General features: G+C 43.9%; 1 protein-coding gene across 3 annotated transcripts in view; it reads right to left on the bottom strand.

Annotated features, from left to right (window-relative positions):
• Window positions 1–22,495, bottom strand: part of ESYT2 (extended synaptotagmin 2) — a 79,478-nt gene that overhangs the window by 5,198 nt on the left and 51,785 nt on the right. Inside the window, exons 10-21 of one of the 3 annotated variants that reach the window (XM_032305575.1) lie at window positions 21,785–21,867; window positions 20,309–20,357; window positions 19,156–19,245; window positions 18,595–18,690; window positions 16,658–16,759; window positions 13,027–13,089; window positions 9,759–9,833; window positions 8,663–8,749; window positions 4,504–4,653; window positions 2,685–3,070; window positions 1,491–1,589; window positions 95–226 (exon numbers count right to left, since the gene is read on the bottom strand). In XM_032305575.1, coding sequence (XP_032161466.1) covers window positions 95–226; window positions 1,491–1,589; window positions 2,685–3,070; window positions 4,504–4,653; window positions 8,663–8,749; window positions 9,759–9,833; window positions 13,027–13,089; window positions 16,658–16,759; window positions 18,595–18,690; window positions 19,156–19,245; window positions 20,309–20,357; window positions 21,785–21,867 — 1,412 coding nt within the window. The remainder of the gene's footprint in view (window positions 1–94; window positions 227–1,490; window positions 1,590–2,684; window positions 3,071–4,503; window positions 4,654–8,662; window positions 8,750–9,758; window positions 9,834–13,026; window positions 13,090–16,657; window positions 16,760–18,594; window positions 18,691–19,155; window positions 19,246–20,308; window positions 20,358–21,784; window positions 21,868–22,495) is intronic. The other 2 variants (XM_032305576.1, XM_032305577.1) reach the window with 2 other exon arrangements.

Below are 22,495 nucleotides of genomic sequence, written 5' to 3'. Positions count from 1 at the left end.
TCTGAATGCACCGGTCATTCAAAGGTATCGATCAAGCCTTCCGTATCTGAGGCATCAAGAGGCCGTGCCCCCCCACCCCGAGGAAGCGTCATACCTCTGGTCAAACACGGGGTTCAGTGTTTTCTTTGACACATGTGTTTTTCTCCTTCCTGATCTCCTCTTGTCTGGCAACAAATACATGCGGACATAGGGGTCAGAGCCATCTTCAGAGAAGGCAATGAGATTTCTTACGACACAAACCAGAGAACACTAGATATTAGAATCCGGGAAAGTGACAGTAAGCGTCATGCTCAAGTTCACAGTTCTGATTTCCCATTTACTCAAACACTGAGAAGCACGACGGAGCAAAGTGCACTTCTGTCTTCACCCTGGGCTCACTCGCTGGCGGAGGCGACTTCTGCCTCCATCTCCGGAGCCCAGTATTTGGGGGACATTCTGGTACCCTGCTCTACTTTAAAGTACTTTAACGTACTTAGACCGTGTGTCTTCTCCCACGGAGGGAGAAGCCTTCCTTCCGGCCGTGGGCAGCAGCCCTCGGCAGACCCCAGCGAGGCCATCCCCTCCTCGGGGCCGGCTCAGCGGCTCACTCACTGCTCTCCGCCCTTCGCCCACCCGAACCTTTCACCTCCTCTGTGCGGCCCTCGCTGCTCTGCTCTTAGGACAACTGGCCTGAGCCAGACACAGTCCAGCACTTCATTGCATGCAACCACTTCAAATTATTTGCTTACTGATCAACTTGAAGATCTAGCTGGGGATTATTTGGGAGACGGTAATTCTCTCACCGCGAGAGTACATAAGGTGCTCAAGAAACAGGCGCAAACGGAACCCTACACTTACACAATTTTTCTAAATGTCACTAATTTCAACCTCCTATGTTTCTAGAAGTCTTTTGCAAGATCCAAATATTTATGTCGTACATTTATACCGTAAATGTATGACAAGTTACCTAAAAAGGAAATAATTAGTTGGCTGCACACTGTCATCACTAATCAAATTATACAAATTATAGCAACACTGGCATCTCATGTGACACTTACTACATTAGTGTACTGTACGATACGCTGTTCCCGATCGGGGGTCGGGGGGAAGGCACACCTGTACCCTCAGGTGCCAGTGTGAACTGGTATGCCACAGAAACAGTCCTGAGAGACGACTGGCAATGCCATCATGAGCCCATAAACTTTTCTGGATCTTTCGAATTGATATAAACTTACTCCTGGAAATTTAACCCCAAAGAGACACTTGAAAAAAAGATATTTTTGTTACCATGTTACATGTAATACTAAATATCCAGGATGACAACGGAAGAGTCTATTACAAAGCAGCCCAAATGGCTTTGAATAGAAGATATTCACCTACGAAATAGTGACGAGACCAAAGCAAGGACACAACACTGAATACTAGGGTTAGGGTACAATCTCGTGACCTTGGTGAGGCCAGAACTCAGTGCTCTGCTCCCCATGTAACGGCTGCCCGGGGGCCCAGCTCACCTGCAGGAGTGCACGACCACCACAAGTTTGTTCCTCTGGGAGCTGTGCCGGATGGTCAGCTGGATCTGCCCCAGAGGCGACTGGCCCAGGGTCGTCCCACTGGGGAAGCAAAGCAGAAGGTTAACGCTCTCCTCAGAACTGAAGGCCGTCCGACCCTGGCACGGGAAGGAACCACACTGCCCGTGGACGGAACAAAGTCTGAACTTTGGACTCTCAACCAACCAGCTGAACTCACAATTCAAGTAAGGGTTCCACGTAACTTAGCTTATTCAGTTAGGATGCACGGTAAAAATGAGACTCCGAGGTTGTGTCACTCCCCAAACGACAGACGCTTGCTCAAGGCCCCACACGCGTTGCGTGCTCCGTCCTGCAGACTCTCGGACAGAAGAGGACCCCTTGGCTTTCTCTCTCAGGGCTAAGGCACAGACTCCCGAGACCGCGGACGGCGGCTCTGGTGCGACGCACCCAAGACTGCGCCGGCTACTCCCCAGACTTGGTTCCTGAGAGAAGGTGGTTTCTTATTTAAAATTCTAGTGTTGCTTTTAAAGCAAGAGAGGAATGGACTGGTTTCTTTTTTCCACCGCAGGGGAAGTGAGAAAGGACAAAGGAGAGAAGTGTGCTGTGGGGGTCACGACCCGCGTCCCTCCTCTCCCCGCAGGAGCACTCACTTCAGCTCTGCCTCCCTTCCTATTCCTCAACACACCCCTGAGAACGACAGACAGGAAGAACGGCTTCAAAGGGCAAGTTTATTCCTGCCGCTGAGAGGAAAAGGCTAAGGTCTGAAGCTTGTGATAACTGCAAGCTGTATGCCTCCTCTCAAGAACGCAGGGGCACATTTATGAATCCAAACACTAGACAACAACAGCCAGAGGTCAGAACGCTCAGCACACAGGACCTGTTGTTATAGCACAGACACAGTCTCTGTGCTTAGAGCACACATCAGCCCTAGATCCCGTCTTCCTGGTCTGAGGACAGGCACACCACAGCTTCAGACCCTTTTCTATTCATGGAACCTGCTACCCACTGCTTCCTGATCCTTAAATGAGCCAAATATTAGGTCCAAGAAAACAGGAGGTTTATTTTCAAAGTCAAGGACTCAGTGAGCCAAAGGCCAAAGCCACCTCAAGTTCTTCTAACTAACTTAAGATGATGTTCCCTCTGCAGCAGGAAAGAACAAAGGAGGTGTCTAATTACTTCTCCAGCTGCCGAAGTCTCTGACGAAGCTCCTGGGTGGCGATGGGCAGTGATATGTCTGAGGCTATGCTTGGGGTGGGCTCCTTAACGGAGACATGGCTGGGGGAGCAGGTGGCACCGGTCTGGAGGCTGGAAGAGCTCCTGCCCAGGTCTCGCAGCCCCTGGGGGCTGGCCTCCACAGGCTGGGTTCTCTCTTCCATGCCAGGCTTACTGCTGCTCCCCATGACTGGAGTGCACGGGGCTGTGCTGCTGTCCCCAGAGCCTGGCGACGCAGACTTCTGAGATCTCACAGATATCTGCCTCCCTTCTTTAGAAACAGAGGGTCGCTTTACTTGAGCTGAGTGTTGGTGGTCTGGAGACCTTTCTTGCTTTTCGAGGTGGAGTACCTAGAAGTGAAAATAAACAAAAAATTAAAGTCAGTGACACTAGGGGCGACTGGGTGGCTCAGACATTGAGTATCTGCCTTCGGCTCGGGTCACTGTATCAGGGTCCTGGGACAGAGCCCCGCATCAGGCTCCCTGCTCAGCGGGAAGCCTGCTTCTCTGTCTCCCACTCCCCCTGCTTGTGTTCCCTCTCTCGCTGTGTCTGTCTTCCTGTCTCTCTTTCTGTCAAGTAAATAAATAAAAAAATACAATCTTAAAAAAAAAAAAAAAAAAAGTCAGTGACACTAGAACAGCCTGATACCTGAATGACTTCAGATATAGTCATTTGCAAACGTTTCTTTAAAAGCTGGCACAAAACCTTCTGAGCAGTCTGGTCTATATGTTCACTCACTCTACTATTAGAGTAATGCCATGTGACAGCTTAGAAATCAGAGTATCACTTCTGTGCCGTCAGTGTCACTTCTGGGTGTTTCTCTTCAGCCTCTTCCATCTGCACATGTTCCCACACAGTTGCGGGTGACGTCACTGCTGGGTGAGCACGGGCTGCGTGCCCCCAAGAAGGGATAGGCGGCAAGGAGACCCTGCCCAGCGGCCACTACACACAGCAGCGTCGATGCGGGGTAGGCCTCACGCTCCTCAGCTCGTGTGAGGACGTGGACCCTGTGCTTTGCTGGCGTTCGTCTGTAGTGGCCGGATGTGCAGCACTCTGCTGAGCAGAGCCTGTGCTCACAGCCCTGCACCTGGGGTCACTGGGATGACGCTGCCTTTCCCTGCCTCTGTTACAAAGCTGCAGCAAACATCTTTCTGTTCAAGGTCTCTCTGCATTCTGCCCTCTTGCTGAAAGTCAGATTTGCAGGGAAAGCGTTCTTGGTTCAAGGGGCTCTATCGTTCATGGCCGGGAGACACCGCAGGCCTTCCTGCAGAAACTATGCCGGTCCCCAGAGTTGGGACCAAGTGCAAAGAGCCCATGTATGCTGTATCCTCCACTAAGTTTGCTTTAATTTTTTTAAAAAGTGGGTTCTTTTTAATTTGCATTTTAAAAATTAGTGAGTTATAGCATTTTTCATCTGTTTGCCAACTTCATTAATTTTGAACATTTCCTTAGGCACTCCTAAGGATCACTATTTTAGACACAAACTTTTTTGTTTGTAATGTCTACTACCTTGTAGAATTTTATTAATTTTTCCCTCTTGAATGACTTTTGAAAATTTAACTTGGCCTGCTTCAAGCAATCAAAAACACCAACTTGGGCAGATGTCTGAGTCCAAGCCTCAATTCTCTCTCCCTTGGGCATCTGGAAAAGGTCAGCAGTAGTCTCTGCTCCGCACATGAGTGCCCCAGGCCCTCTGCCCTACTCTGGAGCAGGGCCCATGAACGTGAGCAGTGCTGCTCGCCGCCCCGTGCACTCTCCCACGTGCTGCCGAAGACTACAGTACCCTGAGGGCGATCTTCATCTTCAGAGTGCTGTTGGGCCCTGAATTACTGAGCTGGAAGCGCTGGTTCATGGTCATGTCGTCACTGGTGAGCAGCTGACTGAGAGGGATCTTCAGATGCCCCAGAGAACACTGATGCTGTTCATCTTTGACCTGAGGGACACACGACAGAACACACTCAGCTGGGAAGGTAAAGACCAGAAAGCACAGAAGTGTCCCAAATCCAGTCTTTAAAAAACACTTCTGCCATCTCTAAGGTAGGGTTCTCGTAAATGACTCACACAATGGACGCGCTCAGAATGCTGTGATGAGTGAGGTTACATTGTGCCCAAGCCCCATGTGCAGGTCACCTCCTCATCACAGTTACAACGAGCACAGATGGAGCACTGTGTTTCAAGAATCCGTAAGAACCGTGAGTTAAGAGGCAGCAGTCTACACAAATCCGAAGATTAGGAAGAAATGTCTTAAATTCTGTGAAAACGGTGACAACACACATTCATGGTGATATGTCTTATCAAGTTTCTACTGGTGATACTTGTTTACAGAGAAAAACATTTCTAAGTGTCTTTTATTTTTTAAAAAGATTTTATTTGACCGAGAAAAAGCACAAGTAGGGGGAGCAGCAGATGGAGAGGGAGAAGCAGGCTCCCCACTGAGCAGGGAGCCCGATGCGGGACTCGATCCCGGGACCCTGGGATCATGACCCGAGCCAAAGGCAAATAAGTAACCGACAGAGCCACCCAGGTGCCCCTTCTAAGTGCCTTTTAAACACTTCCTATTTAAAATCTACCTGGTTGTTCTGAAAATTCGTAGTATACACTTTAAGGGCAAGGCAATTTCTGTCTCCTGAGTAAGAGCCTATAGCATTACTTCTGTAACCGGTGTTATTCCTGTTAGAGTGTTGTAATACAAAATAGCTTTGTTTTTTAAATATATTCTTTTTTGAAGTAGGCCCCATGCCCAAAGTGGGGCCTGAACTCATGATCCTGAGATCAAGATCTCCATGCTCTACCTACTGAACCATCCAGGCGTCCCAGTAATACAAAACAGTTTAACCAAACAGAGTAAGAACTCTGGAGATTTCATGGGCTATATGAAAGTAAGTAGTCAAAGATGCTAACTAAACGTGAACATTTAAAAGCCTGATTGCTATTTCTTTTTAAACTGTAATCATAAAAGCATTTTTAAAAAGATTTTATTTGTTTGAGAGAGAGTGGGTGTGCACATTCACAAGCAGGGGGAGGGACAGAGGAACAAGCAGACCCCCTAGCTGAGCAGGGAGCCTGTCATGGGGCTCCATCCTAGGACCCTGAGATCGTGACCTGAGCTGAAGACAAGACACTTAACCAACTGAGCCACCCAGGTGTCCCTTAAATAAATAAAATTAAAAAAAAAAAATTAAAGATCCTTTAAGTACAGATTATTTGAAAAATAGTACAATTTATGAAGAAAAAATCAGCTAGACAAATACAAAATAAACAATTAGCTAAGCATACACATTTTGTATGAAACAGAAAGCAGAAATATAAAAGAGCAAACACAGAAAAGCAGACCAGGCTGGGCATTACTGACAGTCCAGGAGCTGTGATAACCCACTGCAAGATGTCCCCTCTCAGACCTCACGACCTCCAGGGACTGAGGAACAAAGTCAAAGTTCTACAAGCCAAACAGAAAATGGAGACCCTTAAACTTCTCAAAGACTGAATGTTGGGAAATAGGACATAACCAAAAAAAAAAGAGGGAGCCAGGATTCTTTAGACTGGCATGTTTAGCACGTCAGCAATGGGAATGTGACACGAGCTGTGTGATCCACTTGGCACTTTCCTGGCGGCTAAGCTAATATGAGTGAAGGGCAGAACACACGACCACCGAGAGTAACAGGTGTACGCTCAGGAAGCTCGGACCCTCCCAAGTATCTACTTCTATACATTACGTATGTTCAAACATGCAGAGGACTTGTACTTCTGGCCATGACAGAGCAGCCAGACCTAAACTTAGCGTCCCATGTTAGCTTAAGAACCAGACAAAATGTGCGGGATGATGGGTTCTGGGCTGCACAACATGGAACACTGGACACAGCAGTGCCCTGAGAACATGGACACTAAGTGATGTAAGCCTGACAACGATGCCCTGCCTAGACAGTGTCCAGGCCCTGACTCCGGCACGAGGACGCCAGAGAGATGTGAGTCGTTGCCCGGAAGGAGGAAGGGTGAAGAAATCAGGGAGCAGGAGGTTCCAAGAGAGCTAGAGGCCTCTGAAGATCCCTCATCTTCAGCCAATCAGCACATGAGCGAGCAAACTACCCGAGGCCAGGAAAGATGCCCCAGGAGGCGCAGGGCAATTCCCAGAGCACAGAGGGCTGCAGACAGTATCCATTCCAAACAGAGATGAGAAATCCCAACACCAGGGCATCCGATTAGCGAGGCCACATGATCCCAAGATTAAAAGGCTGTTGGGCCTGCCTAACAGAACTAAATCAAACCTTGACAGGCTCAGTGTCCAAGTTACTTACTTGCAAATGAGAACAAAGTTCCAAAATACTTAAAGGAGCACAAAACCTCAGCACTCAAGAATGTAAAATTCACAACGAAAAATGACCAGGCAACCAAGGCAGCAGGAATATATGAGCCATAATGAAGGAAAATAACTCACAGAAGCAGACCCAGCAATTATACAGATGACAGAATGAGTAACAAGGCATCAAATACTCTCACACTAAACATGAGAATGTACAAGAAAGACATGGAAGAAAAAAAGATCCAAATGTTTTGTAAGATGGAAAATCTAAGATGGAAAGTATGTCTGAGATGGAAAAAAACAGGATGGGACTGACAACACAAGAGACACCCGGGGCAGGGAAAAATGTGAAGTCCTGGTCAAAAATTTTCTAAACTTTAACAGCAGCAGACTTTTCACATAGAAACAGTGCAAGATGCTCCTTGAAGAAGATAAAACTGATAAACCTCTTGCCAAACTGATCCCGGAAAAGAGAGGGAACAAGGAAATTACCAGTATCAGGAGCAACAAAGGGAACATCTTTCCAGGATACTAAAAGGACATTAAAGGGATATTCTGAATAATGTTGTGCCAAGAAATTCAACAATTTAGATGAAACGAATGAATTCCTTGAAAGGCATAAATATAAAAAATCATCAAGAAAAAACAGATAACCTAGATAGATCTGTATCTATAATGGAAATTAGTTTGTATTCAAGCTCCTTCTTACAAAACTACAGGTCAATATGGATTCACTGGTGGAATTCTCCAAGCATGTAAGGAAAAAACCCAATTCTACATAAACTCTTCTAGAAAAATGCCAGGAAAGAACACTCCCCAACACATTCTATGAGGACAGCATTATCCTGATACAAAAACTAGTGTCATAAGAACACAAACTTATAGATTAGTATTCTTCAGGACTAAGGTACAAAAATTCGTCACAAAATTTTAGAAAGTTGAACTGAATACATAAAAAGGATACTGCATCACGACCACGTGGCGTTTATCCCCAAATAAAGGTTTGCAAGGTTTAACATCTGAAAATCAACAATGTATTTTACCACATTTACAAACATAAAAGGAAAAACCATACGGCCATCTCAATAGCTGTAGAAAAGCCTCTGAGAAAATTCAGTATCTATTCATGAAAAAACACTGAGCAAACTAGTGAGCAGCTGGAGAAGGAAACTTCTGAAAAAGTATCCGACTTAACAGTGAAACCTCGAGGCTCTCTCCCCACAAGATCGGGAAGGAGACAGAGAGGTCTACTCAGTCCAGAAGTGGGAGGGCCACGGCAGGGTAACAAGGCAAGAAGAGGAAGTAAAAGGCACCCAGACTGTAAACACAGAAGTAGAAGTGACATCATTAACAGAAAATGTGACTGCCATATAGAGGGCAATCCTAAAAGAGCCATAAACGGCTAAGAGTAACCAATACAATAATGTATCAACATACAAAAGTCAGTCGCATTTCTAGATACTAGAAACAAGCATCCAACGTTGAAAATTGAAAAAAAAATTACGTTTCAAAAAGTGTGACATTTTAAGTCTGACAAAAATATACCGATTATGATGTGTCCATAAACTGTCCTCTTCAAATCTGTGCAGTGATTTGTACGTTGGTTGCATTTCTACAATTCGACTAAAAAATGCAAATAAAATACCTCGACTTCGAGGTCCTGGCGCCTGGGATTGTGAATGAAGAAGGTGAAGTGCTCCTCCCACACAGGCTCGTTGGTTTTGTACCGAATCTGAAAGACATCACCAAGTACCAGCTCTGTGACACTTTCCGTGGAAAAGGGCTGCCGAGACTGTGGGTTCATTCGTTTACTGTGTTTGGAAGCTCAGGATGACTTTAATTAAATTCCAAGGCACTTATTTACTGAGCATGTGCTATTACGTATTAATTGTGAGAACTGTTCAAAGACAGAGATCGTCCAAAGCTTTTAGAGTGGGTCGGGGAAGTTAACTGTTAGGGAATCCCAACTGTGTGCCCATCCCAAAGACAAGACCTCGTCTGCTCTGTTCTACCTCTTCTCCTATATAACGCTGGTAACTCAGGAAGCTTCTGAAACTGTGAACATTTTATTTTATTATTTAAGATTTTATTTGCTGTAAACATTTCATTTTTTTTTTTAAGATTTTATTTATTTATTTGACAGAGAGAGATCTCAAGCAGGCAGAGAGAGAGAGGAGGAAGCAGGCTCCTGCTGAGCAGAAAGCCCGATGCAGGGCTCGATCCCAGGACCCTGAGATCATGACCTGAGCCGAAGGCAGCAGCTTAACCCACTGAGCCACCCAGGCGCCTCCATGCTGTAAACATTTCAAAAGCGAACAATGGCCTATAGCTTTAAATAATTCCTGAAATGCTTTTCTAACATTAAGAAAGTGGAAGACATTATAGCAATAGCACTGCCCTTGATTCTTGAATAGAATTGTGTTTGTTGAATTTTAAGGACTGTTGGTTATCTTTCAAACAAAATATTTACAGAGCATTCAAAGAAAACTTAGAACTTTATCCCACGTCATTCAACCATGAAATCAAGCAAAGGCTACTATAATTTTTTAATGTCATTTTAGGAAACGAACAATATATTTGTTACCCAATAAAGAAGTATGGTTATCTATGAGTTGACTGATTTGAGAAAACAAGAGAAAGATATGGAAATTAACGATCTCATGCCTACACCATTAGCCAGCTGCCAGTTCTCAACTTAGAGCAGCAACAGTGACATCACAGGAAACTAGTCAGAATCTTACCTTGCTCTCCTGGGCCTTGTGTCCGACTGACATCTGGACAAGAGGGTTTGGATGGCTGTTTATTTTCTTCCCTGACTATCCAAAAACAAAAAACAGACAAAATAAGCAAGCATACGTCTTGAAATGGGGCTTACTAAAAATGAGATTATTGGCTCATATCAATAGTCATTTCTACTTATTTCTGATACTTCAGTTACAAGGAATATCTGGGAAAAATTTAATCGGAAAATAATTGCTGAGCATATCCCAAAGCAAAAATTTTATCTACCATGAGATAAATTAAGAAAATTCCTGTTTGCTTATGATTTTTAAATGTTAAGGTCTTTTATTTTTAAAGCAAGTTACTTTGGAAAAATGGAATCTTCCAAAAATCTTTAACACTAATTCCAGCTCTTAAAACTTATCTTACTGGTATAAGAAGATGAGTAAGTGCAGCGAATGAAAACAGAAAAACACAAAGAAGGCAAAGGTAGGAGTGTACAATTCAGAAAAGAGCCCCCTGGCTGAAATAATAAAAATTCTACAAAGTATCAGAGTCTTCACGTTTTTAACTTAGCATCTTCTGTGCAAACATGTAGCTATCAGATAACAAACCTTGCTTACCAGCTCCTAAGTAATTCTGACTGGAAGAACAAACATCAATCTAGAATTGCGTTAAATTAAGCAGATATAAATATGAGAAAAATTCAGGAGTAAGAAAAAAAATGGTAAGCATACTTTAGCAGGCAGGTGATAGAACACAGTAAAACACAACATATATGGGACATGAGGTTTATTTATAACTTAGCCCCACAAGAAGATGCAGTTAAATATATGTTAGTGGGAATTAATTAGAAGGTCACAAAAATGTTTTTTAGTTGAACAATTTCAGAGTCAATCCTCAACACCGTAGCAATGACAGAAACAGGCATCAAATTTATGATTATCGGAATAAAATGTTACTAGCTCAAACATACTGTGATAATTTATTTTCTGGTTCATCTTTTTGATGAGAATAAATTCTGCAAAATGAAATAAATATTGTTAAAAAAAAATATCCAAGGCTATAGACTACTGTGGCAGAGAATACTAACTTTTCCCCGAAATCCTTCCTTTCACTCTGGAAGCCTGGAGTTCCAGCTGAGCGCAAGTCCTCTGTATGTGCGTGAAAATTCTATTTCTGAACTTCCAATGCAGTTGGGTGTGGCTGGGTAATAGTCTGGCCTTCAAGGAAGGGCGTCCCCCCTTCACAGTGCCACGCGGTGCCACGGGCCAAGATTCCGTTACATTTCGGGGAAATAAAGTTATCTTCAGCTCTAGCGGCTGCTGATACAGGAACTGCGTTGATACAAAAACTGCTTCTGGGCTTACTGCATCTTGGAAAAGTAGGCTTTCATTCCTAAAGTTACTGTATACATTATCAGTTCTGAGACACACTTTTTCTTTTTTTTTAAACTTTCTAACATCTCTTGGAAACAGAATGAAACTTACACTTGGTAACTTGATGTACCTGTTTGTAGGCAGGTCCCAATGGTAAGACAGTTGTTCTTTATTTAACTGATTTATTTTGCTTCCATTTTCCTTTTGTTGTGTGTGATATAATAAAAATCTGTATTTATTCTAAGCATAAAAATCCTTCCAATAAACACAAACACTATCAAGCCCTAATTGGAACTTTTTTCTTTCTTAGTACATAAAATAATGGTCTATTTTTAAATAAATGATGTTTGAGATTTCATGAAATTAAGATAAAATCACTAAGTCTTCTACCATGATGCAATATTCAAAACGCAGGAGCACAAGTCAGATATACAGGTATAATGAAAATAATGAGTTAAAAATTTTTTTTTAACATTTAGTTTTTTATATTTTAAGTAGGCTGCATGCCCAACGTGGGGCTCGAACTCAGGACCCTGTGATTAAGTCACATGCTCTACTGACTGAGCCAGCCAGGCACCCCCAGAATAGGAGTTTTTAAGTTAGACTATCTTGAATTAAATTTCAGCTGTTTGCAACTGATTACTGAGACCTACAAATTTCATCTATTTGAACCTTGGTTTTCATGTCTAAAAAATGGACACGATACCAAAAAGCCTTGTTGTTAGGTTTAAGTTAAATGTCATAATAATTAATCGCTACACTGAGCTCTTTTACACACATGACCTTATTAAGTCGATACTCCAAAAAGATCCTGTCACGTCCAGTCTGTAAGTAACAGAGGACTGAACATCTCACTCTAGGTCACACTGGGAAGTGGGCCAGGCTGGGCCAGGTTGCAGTTCAAACCCAGACAGTGTGGCTTAGAGCCTTCACTCTAGCCATGATGTCTTGCTGGTCAGTGACCCTTAGATACCACAGAAACGGTGAGGAGAGACTGCTGATCTAGTTCCTTCCAGTGTTCCGGAAGTAGTTACTTCAACTTCTGTGCTAACTAGTACTGCAAGAGAGTAATTCCGTGCTAGGCCACACTTCATCTCAGGGGAGGTTAAGGGCTAAATTGTTATGTCAGAAAGCAGACACGATTTGTCCTCCTCACTTGTAAAGTTGAACTTATTTTCCTACATGAAGCGGATTAAAACCACTCCTGATTCCTTCGGATAGAGTTTTCTTAAAACAATTACATTTATCCACCCCCCTCCCCCAAATATTTAAGCCTAAATGTTCAAAGAAATCAGAGGAAAAATAATAGAACACTGTAACTCATCGAAAAGTTCACAATTTAGCCAGAAAATACACATTCATGTTGTTTTAGGGAGTGGAGCTTAGTTTTCAATATACCTCATTTGATGAAATTTAAAGCTTCTCGAAAGATCTGTCACCCAAACCCAGCAGCACCAGAAGCCATGAGGTCACCGACTCAGAAACGGCCCTAACTCAGCATATTGGAAGAGGTGATTTTCAAACGGAGAGTCACAGTGCACAAGGGGAGAATATGTAGAAATCATGATCTCGAAACTGGGTAAGTTTTTAAACTGATCTTCTATTTCACCGTGTTCACAAATTCAAATCCAATTAAAATGCAGATGACTTAAAACCATCTTAGACACTGCTGCCGAAGGCCAACAGGACAGACGGCTTAATGTATCATGTTGGTACTTCATAAATTTTATCTTCAAAGTTAACAAATTCTTCTAACTACTAATTCTTGGGTAACAAAAAAAGCTCTAACTAGACAACTAATTACTACATTAGTAGGGGGGCAATTTGTCAACAGACTCATGAGAGTTAAAAAGCATCATCTCTTTCAATATGTTTCAATTAACTTTTCAAAGGGAAGCTATTAGTTTACCTTTAAAGCTTTCTGAACTGCAGACTTCTTCAAGACATCAGGGTTAAATTCTAATGGGTTACTCTTTCAAGTCAGAAGAAAATGAATATACCAAGGGTTAATAAAACATGCAACGAGGAGTTTATGTAAGGTTAATGACCAAAAATTTATGAGAACAACAAAAAATCTTTAAATGAAAACCACCAACAAGAATGACACAAAAAACCAGTAAAACTCATTTTTAGCACATAGAACTCTTTATTTCCAAGATTCTACCTTAGAATCAGCCTTTCTAAGTACCCAAACACATTTCTTCTGTGATGACTACGATCCTGTACTGTTCTTGTTATACTCCCAGCCCTCTTGTCTTTGGGATTTGAAAGACCCAGGAGTGACACCTTAAGTATTTGCTATCTTTTACTTGAATGAACCCCTCAAATATCAACCATAAATACACTACAGGTTGTATCTAAACTACAAAGGAATAGGCTGTACATGCCCAAATCGCTCTCCGATCAAGATCATACACCAGCCGAGCAGACGCTACTTTACTTTCTTCTGGAATTTACCTTCTGTGCAAAACCACAGCAGTGGGGGGGGCCTTTTCCACGTTACTCCTACTCTCTCAAGCACCCCATGCAGAAGTGATCACATCATTTCAAGAGTCTGTCCTGGCTTTAAAGTTCTATTATTATGGGTTTTATGTCCTACTTTTATTGATTTTTTTAAAAAAATCATTACTTTCTTGCCTTCAAGAGGGCAAGACTGAGTTGTTTCACAAGCTCCTTCAAGGACTAACATTTAAGAGTAAAGATTTTATCATGCTAGTTGTAATTACCTTTATATGACAAACTGCTTTTTATTATCTTTTCATTAAACAGCAGATTTCATAATGAACAAAGATGAGTAACTAGCTTCCCTGGCTCCTGTGGTCATGGCAGGGTGGGCCACATGAGAAGATGAAAATGTTTGGCCAAAAGGAATTAATGTTACCTAAAGGTCAGATCATTGAGGCAGCCCGTGGAGCTTTACAAACACGGGACCCACCAGATCAGCCTCTAGTAGGAGCCTGGACAGGTGAGGCTGGGAACCACGGCCCTGAGGTGTGAGGCCTGATAATCTTCAGGTGTCGTAAGAAGGCTTCCTGAAGCTCACTTTGGATAGATGTGATCTAGGCTAAGTGCACATATTACTCTGACATGCATCAGTGAAAACAAAATGAAGAGAGAGGCCGTGGTGAGGGTCAGCGTGCCAGACAAGCACCGTGGAATGTGGGAAGCTGCACGGGCTTGAAGGAGACACAGGCCAGGTCACATGGTCCACCAGGAGAAGCCCACCGTGAGCCCTGGGTCTGTCCACCATGACCGGAAGCAGTGACAGCTCCCTGTACTTTTTTGAGACTTCTATTTCTCAGTAGTCTCCACACCCAGTGTGGGACTTTACCTCACAGTTCTGAGACCAACACTCAAATGCACTCCCAACTAAGCCAGCCGGTGCCCCTGCTTTGTTTTTGAAGATTTTTAAGCGATGCCACCTGTACTTTTAAAAAGTGACATGGCACCAGCAACATCAAACCCAATGGTCTTCACATTATATAGTTAGCATTTTTATCTATAAAGTGGATGACAGTGTGAACACTCAGCTCAGATAAACTTCACGGAGAGATCTATGAACTTATAAACTTGAAGTGATAACGAATTCACTTTAAACTAAGATGGACTAGACAGCTGAGTTCAAATTCCAGCTCTGCTACGGACTAGCTGCGGTCTTGGGTCTCTAACCTCTGTCCCTCACAGTCTCGGTCTCCTTACCTGAAAAGTGGTCCTGACAGCCTGAGACCAAAATGAGGCACCCAGGTAGAGCCCTTGGAAGGTACTCAGCACATGGATGCTATAGTGCAAGCCTTTCTAGTATGGGAGAGAGTCCTGCAATGCTAAGGTTTGCAGATGGCCTCACTGGCGGTCATGCACGCACAGGGTTGGAAATTCAGTGTTCTGAGTAGGTAGAAGCTAAGAGACTATGGTGACTGGCACTTATTAGAAATACCAGTGGTCTCAGACTTTGAGGAAAACTGAAAACACATTTAACTTCATACTGAAAACCAGTGGGTTTAAAAAAGAAAACAGGCAATCAAATCTGTTCACATTTATTTTATAAAACATTTTGTTGATGCCTGTATTTGAATCATTAAGCAGTACTAGTATGTGATTTTGATAATGCGGGAAGAAAGCTGGTTTTGAAAACCCAGCAATGTCTTAGCTAAATATTACAAAGCAATTAAAAAATCCTGACATGAGGTCAGAAATATTTCCTTTAAAAAGCAGTCACAGAATGAGAAAAAGTAACTCAGGGAAGCTACTATACACTAACAGGGTTTAAGCAGCAGAAGCACACTGCCGTCTACAGACAGCGGCTTACAGTACTGCCCACCACGACGAAATACTGCAAACAGAAGATCATTTTATGAAAAAGTGACAGAGAATGGTTGCTAATAGGCAACCGTTTTGACCTCATTTTGACTTTTAAAATGCCTCATTTTGACTTTTAAAATGCCTTTAACAGGAACACCATGGTTACCTATAGAGACCACGGTTACCCTTTCCTAACTATGTGACTCTCAACAGCTCACCAAACCCTTCAGGGTCTTGATTTCCCTCAGCTATAAAATGGGACAAAATACCTATTTTTCAAGTTTCGCTCCACTCTTCTTTTTTAAATAAGAATAATCTGAAAATGTATGTGGAAACAGAAATGGAAACTCTTCAAAAATGCAAATTACTACCGTTGGATTCAAAGGCCAAAGAACTTTAAGGATCTCACTAGTTACTGAATTAAATCAGTCTAGAAAGAGTAACTTTCTAGACTAATGAATAAGCCACTGGTGACCTTCTCTGACCTCAAAGCAGGTAAAAATCACCTGCTAAAAGCACCAAGAACAGTACTGGGAATCAAGGCCCCAGAGCAAGACCCCGGGACACAGACATAATGAGATCAGAATCAACTTTCCAAATAAGGGTTAGAAATGCTCAATTATCCATGCCTGGAAATTCTTTAAGTTCTTTAACAGAAGCTGAATCACAAAGTCAATCTGTTTTTTCCTCCCTTAGGAGCTCTGGTGAAAATGTGAGGGAGAAGTAAGATTCCAGGGTCACAGGCGGACTGTCTTCACTGACCGTCCCTACGGGCACAGCTGGCACTGCCAGGAAAGCCATGTTCTAACACTTCTGTGTTTTGTCAGGAGGAAAAAGTAGATTTAAGGAAGCTTTTTGAAAGCTTGCAAGTAAGTATTTACATCTCACATTGAGATGAACTGCAAGGAAATCTGTTTTAATCATTATGGCTTCATCTTTTCCTCAGAAGAATTTTTGTCTTTATTTTTTTACGGGCTGGAAGCAGCTTAGGAACGTAAGGCTTCTTCATGACTCACCAGGTCTGTTCATCTCATCATCAGATGTAGTCACCAAAGGTGGTTACAGCAGTGTGACTTTTACAAAACAAGCACAAAAGAAACACACACACGGTAACTGAAATCATGCAAGAAAGTTAAACACGCATGCCACACCATGCCACCCAGTCGATGGCATTAGAAGTTCAGCCCACATTCTAGCAGTCTCCATTAAAACATAAGAAGAAAGAACACCGGAGAACTCACAAATAGTGCTCTATAGACTGAGGTAGTATTTTCACAAAACACTAGTCCCGACGCTCGCCTCTCTTTTAAGTATCCACACCCAAAGTTTCCCTCGTAGATACTCTTGGGAAAGTGGAAACAGGAGGAGAAAGCAGAGAAGGGTGGGTTGCAGTCAATGGGCGCACAGGCAGCACGAGTACACAGGGCGCAGAGGCAGAGTCACAGCGCCCCTCAGAGCCGCGGGGGCTGGCGGGCAAACGCTCCCGTCTCCAATAAACCCCAACCAGCAGCGATTCTGCAAAGACCCTTTGCCTCTGACAGCCAGAGCACACTTCATGCACGAAGTGCCGTCTTAATAGAGTGAGAAATTCACTTCTGCTTTTGTTTGGCTTATGTGGTGTCATCTAAATTCAGTTAAACATGACAAAATATACAGTGCGAAAGAGGCCCGGTTCCTTCCTGCCAATTCACTAATGCTATTCTTTGATCCTAAAATATACAACAAATTCACTTCCATCAGGGATGATATAAGGCTTGTTATATAACAAACATTACTGTGACTGAAAAAAAAAAATTCTACTGTATGAGAAATTCTGTAGGAAGGTTAAATAACAGAACAACTTTCCCCAAGTTGAAATTTTATCAGAAAAAGTCACAGAGTTCTTACTGGAAGACTGGCCAAAAGGTTAAGGTAACACTTTAAGAAAAAATAAAAATTTACGAAGTTAAAGTCAGTCAAGAAACCTTCACTGAAAGAAAGAGTACAATTATATGTAATTTCTTTTCAATTACATGTGATTTAACATAGCGTTCAACTTTATCTTCCCAGCATTAAAAAAATGATCAATTCCCTTTTGTTAAAGGCTTTAAATGATAGAGATGCCCAAAGTACCTTTATTTGCTTTTGCGCTAAGTGCAAATACAGCAGCATTACAAAACCTTGAAAGGCACTAGGCAAACTAGGGTGTGTACTTCATGGGATAAAGGAAACGGTCTCGCTGTGGTGAGGCGCGGCTGGGCACAGTCCAACGTGAGACACTCAGATGCCAGCTGTGAAGGGCAGGGACACTTGGCTTCCTTGTGGGCCCCCAACAGGCAGATGCCAACGGGGAGGACACAGGGAGACCACGCGCAAATGCACTCGGATGGGTGCGCATCTGTTATAATTCTGGGAGGAAACAGCCTGTATCTCTAGTCAGTCTTCCCCCAAATGCAATAAAGAATGGCCATCTCTTGGGTAAGTAAACTGGCACTAAAAAAAAAAGAAGAAAAAAGAAAAAAAGAGACCAAAACAATCTGTGTGTCTCTAAGGATCACATTACAGTGGGTTTAAAGTATGGTGGTGGAAGGTCACATCAGGCTTCATGTGAGAGGAAATAGCACGATTTCTCCTCCCCACAGAGTCGTTACCTATAAAAGCTGTCCTTCCATTTTTTTCCAAGAGCAAGCCCGTGGAGAAGCCCGTGCTCTGGGCTGTCGGAGCCGATGTGACTGATCACCCCGGGTGGGGTCACCAGAGGCTCCGCTCCGCGGCGCTCTCCTAGGCTGTCCTTCTGTCCTGCCGTGCTACAGCCAGGAAGGACTGTGGGCTTGCCGGGAGAGCACGCCAAACAGAGGTACTTTCCATCTTAGGTAACTCTGCTTCAATAATTAGTGATTTTCTGCTGAGTATCCCCTTCCCTAACTACCAGGCACATTCTTTTCCTATGTAATGAAGACTTCATAAAACAGGTCAGAGTAAAAGTAATTCTGAACACCCTGAATAAACCCATAAGATGTATAAACACAAACTGTAGTCATGAAGCAAATCCACACTGGTCCCTCCCTCCCCTGTGCTGCTCTCCTGGTGCGAGTGAAGTGAAAACAGAGGAACGGTAACAGGTGACAGGGTGGCTGAATGCAGCAAGATCTGTTGCCAGGAAAGGAGCACCTAAGGGAGCACCCATGGCATTACCTACCGGAAGGTTCCTTGCTGAATCCAAATACAAGATCAGCAACGAGGAAGAAAGACCATCATTGGCTTCGTCTCTGTCAGCCCTGATGTCTGTTAGCACCTGTGAGGACAGGACAAAATGCCTCAGCAGGTGTATTTCCACAAGAGTTCAGACTATTTCTACCTGATTAGGTCTGTGATGCTCACGACAAGAAGGAAGGTGGGGAAATAATCCATCCACACGTGCAACACAGAGAGAATGAAGACAGTACATGTATTTTAATGACAAGAATCGGTATGAATCAATTAAATAAAGCATAGGTGATCGGTGGCTCCCCAAAGCCCCGTACTGTATCGAACACAAAATATGAAGAGCTCATAAAACAGGTGGGAATGACCTGTAACTCTTTCTTTTAAAAAAATTCCATTATCTTTAATTTACCCCTGATGTGACTGCAGTGAGTTATAGCACAAGAATGAAAATTACTGCTGTCCTTTTTCTAAGCTAAGTAGCAACGCAACCTGAGGACACTAATCTTGCTTAGTTACGAGGGTGGCTGTCGTCCCGGGAAACACTTCACAGCACCTTGTCGAGGTTTGAAGCATTTGGCATTAACGTGAGCCACTCCAGTTTCAAGTGCAGCTTTCCTCTGGGGACCTCGTCCAGGGTGAACCACTGAAGAGAGAGTGTGAATGTTGACAAAGTTCTCCTGAGCCACCCTTTCCAGTCAAGCAGTTTCCCCAAGTGTCACAAGTTGCCCACGGTGAGGCACCAACAGCTCCTGACTAATGCTGAAGGACCGAGTCCGGCCATGTCTCGCTCCGCCCTTCGAATGAGCCGACTCGCCCGCCACCTCCTGCTGGCCGGGGCCGGCGGAGTGCTTCCCTCGTGTGGACCCCACCACGGTGGAGTCAATTCCATCCTCACCCCTACCTTACACACAAGGATTCGAATATCTTCCAGAACTGTCCAGTACTGTCAGGGTTCTGTGTATGGACTTTCACAGAACTTACGGGTCAGGAGATGATAGAACATTGATCTTAAATACTGAATTTTATTATCAAAAAAGTTAACAAGCTTGGCTTTATTCACCACTCCATACTACTTAAGAAAACAGCACACAGGTGTTTCAGCTTGAAAACCACAAAGCGATTCATCGAAGATCATCCCCAAACAGTGTGAAGACACTGCCCTGAGGAGTGTGTGAGAAGGAAAATGTGTTACTTTGAAGGCAAGGGATCAACAGTTCCTTGGTTACTTCTGCCCTACTTATCCCAATTACACCCATCTTTTAGAAGCCACCTCAAAATCTTTTCTCAATACTCTCCACTCCGATAGCAATACCCTGCTCGAAGCGGTGTCTGTCTGCTGTCAGCTCGCGCTGCGCACACAGGCGGCTTCACGTGACAGCTTCCCAACGACCGCACTGGGCCGGCTCTGGTATCGACTTTGTCTTTAAAGAGTCCACCTTTCGGGGGCTTCTCACAGGCCTGTGCCTGGACTCCCGAAGGAGAGCGCGTGCCCCGCACGCCGACCCGAAACAGTGGGTTTGTGTTTGTACTCTCAGGAATTTCTAGCATGCGGTGGGCACGTAATACCTACTATCTGATCGGGCTGTTACACTTATTTCTGTTCACTTTGCTATTACTGAAAGGCCTGAGTTTTCGGAACGTCATGTGGGGGGACCAGTAGGTGTGTCAGGGCTCAGGAAATAGAGTAATACTCAAAGAAAACTTACTTCATCTAAAAGGCGCTCCTTTTCAACTTCAATAAGATCAATCATAAGACTATAGAAATAACAACACAACAACTTTAGAACATAGAAACACACTTCTTACAACTGAAATAACCTTAAACGTTAGTCTACAAAAAAGTACTCTGGAAATGTATCAAAATGCTACAGTTTATCAAGAAACAGACTTCTTCCGGAACATTCCTCAGGCTTATCCCAAAACTATCAAAGGAAGTAAGGAAACAAGCAGGAGTGAGTCTCTGGGAGGTCAGGAGCTCTGTTTGGCAAAGCCAGGATCAAAGTTGTAAAAAATGTGGTTTTCCCCACAATGCAGCTATTTATAAAGTGCTGAAAACATCTGAAAATATTCAGCCCTCTTGTCTAACACGCTCCCCCTCAGCGCGGCCGTCCCGTCACCACAGCTCAGTCATTGTTGTGCCCTTCCCGTGCTCACTCCACAGCTCTGGACCATCCCCACAGACATTTCTGCTTTGGCTATCTGACAGCCCCTTCCATTTCCCCCTAAAAATCCTGCCCTACTGCCAAGCACGGAATCCCCTCCCGCAGACGCCAGGGACGGCGAGACTGGGTGGCCGCACTCCGCTCTCCCTCGCGGCTGCCTCCGCTCCAGGTGAGGCCCTCACAGCTCCTTCCTGGTCGATCACCACAGCCCCCAGTCTCAGTCTCCGCTACTCTGAGCCACACAGTGGTTTTACTGGAACGCAGATCGGATCCATCACTGCCCTGCTTATATTCTTCGGTCACTCCTTGTTAAGAAACCATTCAGGATGGATTCTGAAGTCACAGCATTAATACACAAGTCGTTCTTGATGAGGTCAAATCTGTCCAACATAATTTATCCCTGTATCTTCTTTGCCACAAGAAATTCAATTAAATAATCAAGACTAGGGTTAGATGTATTTTTTAAAAGCTCATGTTTTTCGGCTGTAGTGGTTGTTCAACTTAAGTGAACAAGTCAATATTTGTTTTTCCAATGTGTAGGCACAATGTAAATTACTATCCTCCCCTGTTCCCTAAATAACACAACAAACCGAGAAAGCTTAAAAACTCCTTTTCCCAATCTAGAGCAAAGCCTGCCTGGTAGGAAAGCAGCCAGCGGCACCCGTTCTGGGGCCACACTCCACATGGAGCTGACAAGCACTTACATGGGGGCAGGTACAACTATCAAAGTGAATTTAAAACTGTTTAGTTTTAATCAATTAATTTAAATAGCTACATGAGGCCAGTGGCTGCTGGGACAGACACAGATCTAGAAGTTATCCTTCTTGTACTTAAATGTGAAACTTTATAGGAATAAAACCTACTTTTACTGAGTCTAGGGTGAAATAAACACTGTATCTAAGAGCCACTTAAAAATACACGTAACACATACACAGCCCATTTCTTGAAGCTACATTAGTTCTAAGTGTCACTACTCCAAAGACAGAGAGCACCCAGTGCTGTCCTTCCCCGGAGGTTTACCTTCCTAGGAAGTCATCCTTGTCTGGGTCTTCATCGAAGAGCTCAATCTCTAATTCCTGTCCAGGATGTTCATAGACTAGAGCCTGAAAAAACAACGAGTGGTTATCTCACACGGTTACCGAACGCGGCTGGAGCGAACAGCCCCCTGCTCTCCCGTGGCAAGGAGCCGGAACGCACATACATCATGTCACTGTCAAACCACACGCTTCGCCACGGCAGACCGTTCTGAAACATCTGCCCTCACGGTAACAGTCTACTGTGTTTCCAGTTATCTGAGAGCAGACTCGCTGGGACAAGTCCCACTGCTCCCACAAACTAGGACAGGCTTGGGACATCTTTCCAGTCCTGAAGGGGCTCCAAGTGCTACCGCTGGGATACGGACAAGTGACCCATTCGCCAGCACCGAGAGAGAAGCCAGCGGGCAACAGGCCGGAATGGGAGGGTGGGGCGCCAGCGCAGCTTAACTGCACGACTGTTCTGCAGAAACCTATCATTCCTCCCAGCGTAATTTATGATGCGGCAATTCCACCCTGAGGAGCTCGTCTGGAGAAAACCTGGATCAAGGGAAGAAAGATACATTCACATCACAGTTAACAGCAGCGGTTCCAACGCTGACACGAACAGCCAGTGTCTCTCTGGGTAAAAAAATGATGGCCTCTCATCAGTGAACGGCAAGTACAAGTCAGGTCCACGGGACGGACAGAGAGATGT

This window comes from Mustela erminea, chromosome 11 (genome assembly GCF_009829155.1).
Source record: "Mustela erminea isolate mMusErm1 chromosome 11, mMusErm1.Pri, whole genome shotgun sequence".
NCBI lineage: Eukaryota > Metazoa > Chordata > Mammalia > Carnivora > Mustelidae > Mustela > Mustela erminea.
Note: the sequence above shows the minus strand (reverse complement) of the source record. Positions and strands in the feature narration are given on the sequence as shown.